Raw genomic sequence first — 10,424 nt, forward strand, 5'->3', positions numbered from 1 at the left:
TTTATGGCCACAGAAGCCGATACGCCAACAACTAACTAAAAAAAAAAAAAAATAAGTGTATTATATCTGTAGAAGTGTGTGTTCATGGGCATATGAACCAAAAGATCCGAGAATAACTCAAGGGTAAATTACTAACCCTCTGCCTGAGATCGGCTAATTTTTTTTGCAGGCTTGGAATGAAGAGAACTTTAGAAATTAGTCCAGTCGTCAACGGAATCGAACCCAGACTTCTCCAAAGGAGTAGAAGATGACCCTGTTATACTAACTAGGCTGCCACATACCACTAACATAATGGTGTCTGTTTTATTTAAAATAACTGACATTCAAATAAACGCAGTTCTTAGAATATAGGCCAACACCAGTAGTGAAAATTATCAAAATGCCTGTTTTTGTCATCCTTTGGGTACTCTACATATCACCTGTCCATCCTCTATGGTCGTCTACTTCTTCCTTGAATTTAAACTACTCACATTTATTAACTACCCACTTCCACATCGGATGGAAGTTTGTTCCAACACTCAACCACCCGCTGTCTGAAGCCATACTTCCGCACAGCTATCGTGCAATCACCCTTCCTCAAATTAAATGCATGCCCTCACGTGTGTGTGATCTGAACAAGAGCAAGAATGCTATCAGCATTGGACTTCCTCAATCCATTCAAAGCCTTAAACAGCTCAATAAGATCACTTCACAGGTGCCTAGTCTCCAGACGCTGCACTTCGCAGAACTGAAGCCTTTCTTGGTAAGACCACCCTTCTGTTCTCTTCACTAATCTCTGCACCGGTTCCAACAAATCTACATCCTTCCTAAAATGAGGCTTCCATACCTGTATGCAGTACTCGCGACGTGGCCTAATCATTGCCTTATACAACGGAATAACCGCCTCCTTATCCCTGCTGACAAAAAAATATGTATATCATTGACAAAACTCCATGAACTGTCCTGGCAGCCTGTCCACACTGCTCAGAGAACTTCATATCTGACTGCACAATTACCCTTTTGCATTCTCCACTACTCTGAGTGATACAACACACACTATGCTCACGTCGATGAGATTCCGATGTTTGCAAAAGGGTCTCGATTTTCCTCAGTGACTATTGAACTGACGTCCCCTTTAAGTTTTATTGAAGAGCTGTTGGAGATCATGGTTGATCTCCAACAGCTCTCCATTTTCATTACTACTAAAATTAACTTCATAATCATCATTTGTTTTCAAATATTTCACAAGAGATCCGCTTAATCTAGTTTTTTCTTCTTCCAATTCACTCGTTCTTTTTCATTTATATGCACCATATTCGAATTCTTCGCTCGTTAAAACCTCTTTTTAAAACCATACATTGCACTTAATGTATATTTTGTACTGGATTTTCTATTGTTAAATGAATTTCTGGACATAGTGGCATAGTGTTTAGGGTAAGGCGCCACCTGTGGTCTCCCACAACTACACCATCTGTACTCTTGTGAAGTATACAGGACTCTGTAAATGCCAGAAATGAATTTATAGACAATTTATATAAGCTGAGCTTGAAATTTTTCAGCTGCGATAACCCTAGGAAGGTGTGGGTGATTCTTGGCAGTCACCCACACCCGCCGCCGGTGCATTTTGTATGCCTTCCCATGGAATGCGCAAGGCATGATGGGGGAATATTACATGATTGCATTCTCTTAGATCTCGTCTGCAGAATAAAAAAATTATTACACATTGAATTCTTCACATTCAGATAACTAGCATTCTATATTTTGTTATTTCTGGGTTTATTTTCTTTTGTTTTAATCTGCATGTTTCGGAGATGTTTACAAAAGAGTGGAATTAAATAAAATCAGTACTAATTTTAACCGTATTGTCATGTGAATATGCTGTAAGATTATCAACTGCGTCATACAACAGCATCAGATTAGTAAATAATGATGACCTAGATCTCATTCACCAAATACTAATGCTATCTGGATTCAAATCTTTGCGCAGTTATGTTGTTGTAGTAGGGTTTTAGAGCATCAACTACTAAGGCGATAATGAGGTCGATTTTCTGTTTTCTGGACGAAAAACTCGAGTTTTAGGGAGAAAAAACCATGCTACCCTCGCCTGAGACCAACTAATTCAGCCATGTTGTGAAAAAGGCCCATAAAAATTCTTCACGTTATCAACAGGACTGAAACTCGGGTCTTTTCCACACTATGTGGGGAGGAATTCAATATATAATATACATACATACAATTGAATATCCTAAAATTAATAAAATAAGTGAGTTTCACTTTATTGATGAATAAGATCATGGAATCTATGGTTCAACACACGATACAGGAGCACCTCGACAGGAATGGTATCCTTAATGTATCATAGCATGGGCTCGTGAAGGGGAAGTCTTGCTTCTCCAATCCAGTTAATTATTATGACGAAGTCATAAGGACATTATATGAATTTTTTTCCCCCATTTTTTTCTTTGTTTTTTGGCAAATGCAGAGCAAGTCCACTTCCTTGCATCATTTAGCCGTTATAATACTAACAGTAATAAAAAAAAAAAGCAAAAAAAGCTGTTGAAAAATAATCTATACAATAAAGATATTTTCAGGTTTTGTTTCAGCTTCTAAGAGTGCAGCAACAACTGAACGTGTTTATCCAAGAAGATATATGTTGCGTGTGTCTATGCTATCACTACTAAGGAAGTGCAAACTTAAAATACGTTAGTCAACAGTGTGGAACTGAGAAAACATCCTGACCTTCTTCCTTACAAAACTGAAAGTTATCTTAACAAGGAATGACACAGCAAAACTTATGACATTTTTTGTTAGATAATGGTCTCACTCTGTCACTGATAACGTGTCAAATTACATTAGGAACATGGCGCCAATTCACCTCATGCTAGGTTCGAATCCGGCCAATGACTCGAGGAATTGTCATGTGCCTTTTTTATAAATTGTCTGAGCTGGTCCCTCTCAAGGGAGGGTAGTATGGTTTTACTTCCCAAAAACTCTGGTTTTTCTAGTGTTAGCTAAAATCGAATAATTTCAATAATCGATAAACAGCATGCGATTTTTGAAAGCTCCATCGGTTCACGATACCTCGCAAGACATATTATTTAGGAGGAAATAATAGATAAGTATAAATTTTGCATATAATAGTGTAAATTGCGTGAGTTCTGTGGTCGGTTTGCTAGACTACAATCCCCCAATTTCCTGAAGAAGAACCATGCTACCCTCGCCTGAGACTAACTCAGCCACATTGTAAAAAAGACCAATAAATATTCCACCCGGAGGAGAGCCGTGATTATTGTAACTGTGCTGCCCAAGAGAGAAATGGGAGAAGTCTCAATCGATGATAACAGTGCTGCAATACAACGATTGACCGGATCTGATTTGGCAGAGACTGCAAGCTTTCGAGAAAAACATTTTTATCAATTTCTGTTTTCTAGATCGAGTTCTATAATTGCGAACAAACGTTTGAAAAATGATTCTATAGACGCTACACCTCGGCTGCTCATCATATCACACTCACAGTAGACCTGAGGTTCCCTGACTTTTGCAATTATCGAAAACCTTTCAAAATAACAACAATCACGTGTGTACATGAATGAGAGGTTGCTATGTGTTAACCCTGTTAAGTTAGGCTTAACTTACTAAAGCGAAATGAAAACTTTCAGAGATTAAAAAATATAATTTGCAAAACTTACTGTAATAGGATTCCGTCAAAAGAATAGTTCTATAGCAATAAACAGTTACATAAGTATTGAAGTAAAAAGCACAAAATTACTTAAAATCTTAAGATTAACTTAGCACCAGTTGAAATCGTGCAGCGACACACAACGACACCACATATCAAAAATGGAGGCTTATTTTATTTATTATATATATACAATATATACAGTATATATTTAAAGGGTATTGTATCTCTTTTAAATTTTCGGATTAAATTTCTAAAATATAGAAGATCATTTTCTTACTTGTACGTTAGATTTCTCATACTGTTTTTTTACAATGAGAACCAATATCTGTAAAAATGTGTCGTTAGTCGAGACTTCAATTTCCTCACGTTATTTACAATATTCGAATCCTTACCTTCCCAAATGGTTTCAAACACATTACCTTAATTGATACCATTTAAGTCCAGGTTAATACCATCGATGCCATTTAAATCCAGGATTATATCAACTGTGCTACCTTCGTGGGTAGCACAGCTGATATAATCACGGTCCTCCCCATATAGGATGGAATAACCATGGGTTTGAATCCCGGCATATGACGTGAGGAATCTTTTTGGGCCTTTTGCACAATGTGGATGAGTTAGTCTGTCTCAGATTAGTGTTTCATAGGTTTGATTCCTGAAAAAAATCGGGATTTTCGTACAGCAAAGAGGCAAATCGACCACGCGATACACACAATTTACACAATTTTCTCCAATGACAGGGATTGTCATTGGAGAAAAATCTCGGCTTACAATAATTTCAGAAATGACTATGGTTATCCACGAATCGACCTACAGTTATTAATATCGTTTTTCATCAATTAACAATTGAGGCAATCTATTATTTCTTAAGGAACCGGCGCCTCCGTAGCCAGATGGGCAGGAGCAGCAGTGCGTAGCACACGCTTCTTGATTAGACGGGGGTTCGAGCTCGTGACCACCAAATACGGAGGATGCGGAAAGGTCAGGGAATGACCACCGCATATCCCCGGAGCAATATGGCCTTAGTTGCTAATGCTTCTAAAAACCAACAAACAATCATAACGAACCAAATACTAAATCCAAAAGTAGACAACATTGTTTTTGAGTTTTCAATGGATAATGGATTCAAATTCTTGGTGATTTTATTTGGCTTCAAATGATAATAGTAACTGTAGGTCGACTCGTGGGTGGGCATAATCCTTTTTCGACCGCCGAAAAAGGATTATGCCCACATATGCGTGTTTGTCGCACAAACACACATATTGCCAATTTTTGCCTAATGCAATTTGCCAAAAATTATTTTAATTAATATCTATTATCAAAAACGTCTCGTGCTTACTGTTCAAGTCTTTGTTTTCTTTCAGACATGGAAGAGAGTTCGTCATGCTGCTTTGGTTACTTGTCGCTACATTGGCTTTGGCGTCGCCTCCATGGTCCCCGTTGGGATGGTGTATCCAATGCCTGTAGAGGGTTTCGGTTACTGCGAAAGTTACAACCACTATAATTATGACAAGGAACCGAGCTGGATCACTGGATTATTGTTTACTACCTACTAAGGACGAAAAGGCTGAGAGATCTTCAGGTGTGAATAACAGTTCCAGCGAGGGAGTGAACTGAACTGAAAGCCTTGGTGTCACAACAAAGTTGATTCGTTTAAGGCGGAAGCATTTGAAAATTACTGCAAACATTCGCCACTCCTTGCATGTAAAGACTTTTTTTTGTAAATACCGATTGCATAGACAAATATTAAGTCATGTTTTGTGATAAACTAAACCCACCTTTATTCACTCAATAATCGAATTTGAATTCGGACAGGTAAGTGTTTATAGCATAGTTGTTCATATGTACACATTTCAAAGGCTATTTTAGAAACAGTTAGCGTAAAATAATAAGGCATACATTACCTATAAATTACATTTAAAGCATATAATTTAGTTCCTAATGTTCAAAACACGAACTTCTAGAACAACCCTTGTATTTTAAGGAACTTTGGGAACGACTTTTAACTGCTAACATCTTATTTTACAAAATATCTTGCTCCCAGATCTATTATGTTCTAAAACTGAAACTATTGCTAAGATGGGTGCTGGACTATGAGATTTCTCAGACCAGATAAAAACAGCACAACTTCAGCAAGAAAAATGAACAGAGGACCTTGCAGGGGAAATGTATGCTATTTATCCAATTTCACAAGTTACAGTTCCAATATTACTACCTTCAAAACTGAGTACCTCAAAGAAGAGACGATTGCTTCCTACCTTTAGAATCGAAACTACATGAACTGATCTTTCTGCAATATAATCCCCAAACTAAAGTTCTTTCACATGAACGACGGATCCTTTTACTTTTCTTTAGAGCAATCAATAAATAAGATGAAATTCGATATCTCTTCAAATAGGTTGATTCCAAAAAACTTGTGAATGTATTATTTTTCAATGTAAATACTTCCTCTCTCTCTCTCTCTCTGAAAATTTATTCAGGCGAATGACAAGCTTTATAGGATAAAAAATAAGTTTTTTGAATTCACCAGAAAAGTGCTTGATAAAGAGCATATTTCAATCGGATGTCACAGCTGCCATTTGGAAAAGTATCTTCAAGTGCCAATATTAGCAACTTTATATAGCGATAACCAATGTTAAGGCATACACTAAATGGCCACTTTATTAGATATAGCTTCTTAATAGTATCCATCACCGAACTGACTCACCGAGGTGCGGAAAGCGGGCACAGTAATGCTGTTCCAGGTTCACTCAACTGTTTCCAGTAGTTGTTGCAAGTTGGATGGTTGCAAATTTCTAATCTGAAGAGCTTGTTCCATTTCATCCCACAGTGTAACCGTACCTTCTTGTTTTTCACTGACAGGAGTGGAATCCTGGTCATCGGCTGCGATCTCCCATCTGCGAAAAGATACAACGAGTTTTGAGCTCTGAAATGCCTTTTTAGGTACCATTGTTGTTCTTAGTTTTTATTTGACTGACTTTGGCCTATCTGTTACCTTGGACAAATCCTATCTGCCCTCACTGGCTTCTCTCAAAAACGAGCTGTCTTCCGACCACGGGGTTTCCCCGTGACAGGTTGTTATTTGATTATTGAACCAATGTTGATACACTCGAGCTCATAGTTGCACTTATGGTGCCGATTACCGTTTCAAAATCACTTAAATCTTTCATCTTCCCCATTTTTTGACTGAATTGCACACGTAGCATCCCTACATATCTGCCCACCTGCTACATATCGCATGGTATGAGCGTAATACGTAATGTTGTTCTTACTGAAGGAGCCCACTATTTCATGAAAAGGGTGGATATATCTAATAAAGTGGCCACTCAGTGTACAGTAACAATGCTAAGTATTAGAAATAAGTAAAGAATTCATAATTATGTCCTTTAAAAATGAAAATTCGCCTTATTACTGATTCATTTTCATATATTGTATGTATATTTCTATATTTCCTAAATATCTACAACTATACTTTAATCAATTGTACTGTAGCCCATTTGTAATATTCATGATGTTATGTTGTATATAAATTGAAAGTAATAAAAAAAGTCTACTCGAAAACTGACGAAATTAGTTTATTGGTTCCTACATGCGGTACAATTACTATTAAATAAGTTTCAAATATTTGAGAGATACACAGGCTTTTGCCACTAATTTTAATGGAGACAAAATTAGCCGAGAAATCCTTCCTACATTCCAATGTAGTCTCCTTGCTTTTGTATGAACAGTTCTCAGCGGTGAACCTTTGTGTAAAGGACGGCGCATGAAATGTTGGCACATTTAAATGTTTCCTAAAAACTAATTTATTATTAATTATGCTTAACCTCATGGGAAACATTTTTATTTTACCACACTTTCAAGTGTCGTCCATTTTCGCGAACAAGTTTCTGAAGTCCATGAGTGTAGTAAGTTTTTTGGGGAAGAAGTCCTGAGCTGGATATCATCATTCATCTCTTTCTTGGTGATTTCCTTCTACTTCTCTCTCTCTCTCTTTCTCTCTCAGGGTAACTCGGGAATTTTCCTATTGCATGACTGTTCTACAAACATAAAAACTAACAGCATTTTGGGAAACCACTCTATAAATCAATGAGTAATCCAATTATCTTAAGATTACCAGAGACAGTTCACGCAAAGTCACGGTACTTTATTGCACTCAAGACCTTGGCTGTACTTTCACTGTTTATTTCAAGCCAACAACAAACTATTATTTTTAGGCCACCCGAATAATTAAATTCATCTGCCGTACTGTGTGTCTTATGTCTGTAAATTGCGTGTGTTCTTTGGCCGATTTGCCTGTTTTGCTAGACGAAAAACCCGAGTTACGGGGGGGGGGGGAACTTGCTATCTACGCCTGAGACGGACTAACTCAGCCACGAAGTGAAAGAAAGGCCCAAAAAGTTCCTCGCGTCATCGGCGGAATTCGAACCTGGGCCTTTTCTAGCCGGTGTGAGGAGGACGGTGATGATACCATTGTGCTACCGCGCAGACTCAAGCCAACAACAGCACAATGTAGAGGAATGATGGTAAATCATTTCCATTGTGCAGAAAAACTTGTTTTAAACTAAATTTTATAAATATATGCCATTCAGTAGGATTGTGTTTAATGTCCAGTTTGTTCAGAAGATTGATAATATCTTTACAGAAACACATACCGTTTTCCATGACGAAATATTTTGAAAACACTTTATTACCTTTTCGATATACTCTCCAAGGAATCCTGCTTGCTTTTTAGATAAGTTCGAATTACGAACAAATTCATTGAACTCTTCTTGCTTAATTAAGTGCTGGGGTCATAATTTTCTGGTTGGTAGTCCAAATCTGTTGAAGTGGACTGTCCAACAATTTTTCAACGCAAGAATCTTCACTATATTCATCACTGCTGCCTTTATCCCATGATTTTGGGGGTCTGATATCAGCAGGTCTTGGCACGCCTTAATGAAGTCGATATTTTAGAATATTTGATACTGTGCTTACTTTTTCTGAATTTTTTTTTGTCATTCAAAAATAGCAAACTGTCAATATGGCTGAGCAGTTATCGTCACACCATAGGAACAGCAAAGTGCATACTTTTAATTTTCTCAGTTAGCCATATCCTCAGATTTGTGGTAGACAATACAGGACATATGTAGCCCTCGTGGGTAGCACGGTTAGTAGAATCGCCTCCCCTCACCGGGTCGGAAAGGCCTGAGTTAAAGTCCCGACGATTTGAGGAATTTTTTATGGCCTTTTTCACAACATGGCTAAGTTAATCGGTCTCAGGGGAGGGTATCATGTTTTTTTTTTTTTTCCTCCCAGAAACTCAGGTTTTTCGTCCAGCAAAACAGAAAGTCGACTTCAGAACACATGCAATTTACATACAGTATATACGAAGCAATATGGCTTTAGTCGCTGATGTTCCTAAAATCCCAATATAACAACAACCATATGTAGAGCCCAAGTTTGTACCTAGAGCTTTTTCCGCCCAGGGCGATCCCTGAGTTTGCCGCCCCTCTCAATACACACCAAAAATATTACAAAAAGTCAAAACGACGTAAAAAAAAAAAAAAGTAAACTGCAGCCATTATCAACCCACTGCAGGATGGAAGCCTCCTCAACAATTCATGGTGATGGAAATGGACCATAATCTGCCACGCTGGTCCAGTGTGGGTTGGCAGATCGACCGTATTTAGCAGTCAGGGGCTTGAACCCCGGTCTACTCAAAGAGCGTGTGCTACTGCACTCCCGCTCCTGACCATTGAAGTAAAACTTTAATTCCAACATTCTAATATTAAAAAAAATAAAAAATAAAAATAAAATTGTGTCTCACGTGAAAAGTGTCACCCCCAAAAAAGTGCCGCCCGGGGTTGACACCCTTCGCCTACCCCAAGGTACGCCAATGATCACCAGTTTTGCAATCAAAGTATGGAATATGCACGTTTAGTACTACTGCTGCCTCTGTTTTCTTTTTTTTTTTAACCGACCACGCATGAAACAAAAATTGTCAGGGTGATTCCGACACTTCCTTTGCTTCTGCTTAAACATGTTAAAAATACAAAGCTAAGCAAAACACTGGAAAAATAAGCAATATGCAATAGAAACGGGGATAAAGTGTACACGTACTCACACTAGAACTGCCTCTCAATTACTGATAGAGAGAGAGAGAGAGAGAGAGAGAGAGAGAGAAGATTGAAGGTGTTAACCCTCTCCGACATTACTGCCATATATGAGCCATGCAGACATTATTATTTGCAGGTTATACAACAGATCGGTGTCATATCTATTTCCCCTAAATTGTTATAAGATGTACAGTGGCGGACAAAAAAAAACTGCGTCACCTTAAAAAAGCTTACATTTGTAGTGAAACGTATAAGATATTGTTTGATAACAGTCACAAAGCAAAGGTATTGCTTCAGATAACGCTTCTATTGCATCAGGCAGTAATTGCAAGGCTTCTCAGCCGTTTCTATAAATGCGGCGTTGGAAGGGCATACACGCTCATTAGTATCCTATTTTGCGGAGGTGTAAGCATGGCTCCATATGTTCAGTTCACACTAAGAAAAAAAATGTAGCTGTTGCTCTGTTCCAGGAAGGGCTTTCTACGCGTGCTATCGTTGATAAAATAGGCTGCCACCAGTCAATAGTATCCCGGGTGCTGAAATTAAAGCGTGATGTGAAGAGAAGACCTGGATCAGGCCGTAAGAGAGTGACTACGCCTACCCAAGATCGATATTTCAAACGGCTATGCCTTCGTAATCGCCATGCTAGTGCTCCTGATCTAAAACTG

General features: G+C 38.2%; 1 protein-coding gene across 1 annotated transcript in view; it reads left to right on the top strand.

Moving 5' to 3' along the window:
• Positions 1 to 7,040, top strand: part of LOC150085060 (uncharacterized) — a 30,272-nt gene extending 23,232 nt beyond the window's left edge. Inside the window, exon 3 of the mRNA XM_090375743.1 lies at positions 5,026 to 7,040. Coding sequence (XP_090231869.1) covers positions 5,026 to 5,217 — 192 coding nt within the window. The 3' untranslated portion in view covers positions 5,218 to 7,040. The remainder of the gene's footprint in view (positions 1 to 5,025) is intronic.
• Positions 7,041 to 10,424: the final 3,384 nt, after the last annotated feature.

The sequence above is a fragment of the Mastigoproctus giganteus genome, chromosome 6 (genome assembly GCF_048544385.1).
Source record: "Mastigoproctus giganteus isolate SK-2022 chromosome 6, ASM4854438v1, whole genome shotgun sequence".
NCBI lineage: Eukaryota > Metazoa > Arthropoda > Arachnida > Uropygi > Thelyphonidae > Mastigoproctus > Mastigoproctus giganteus.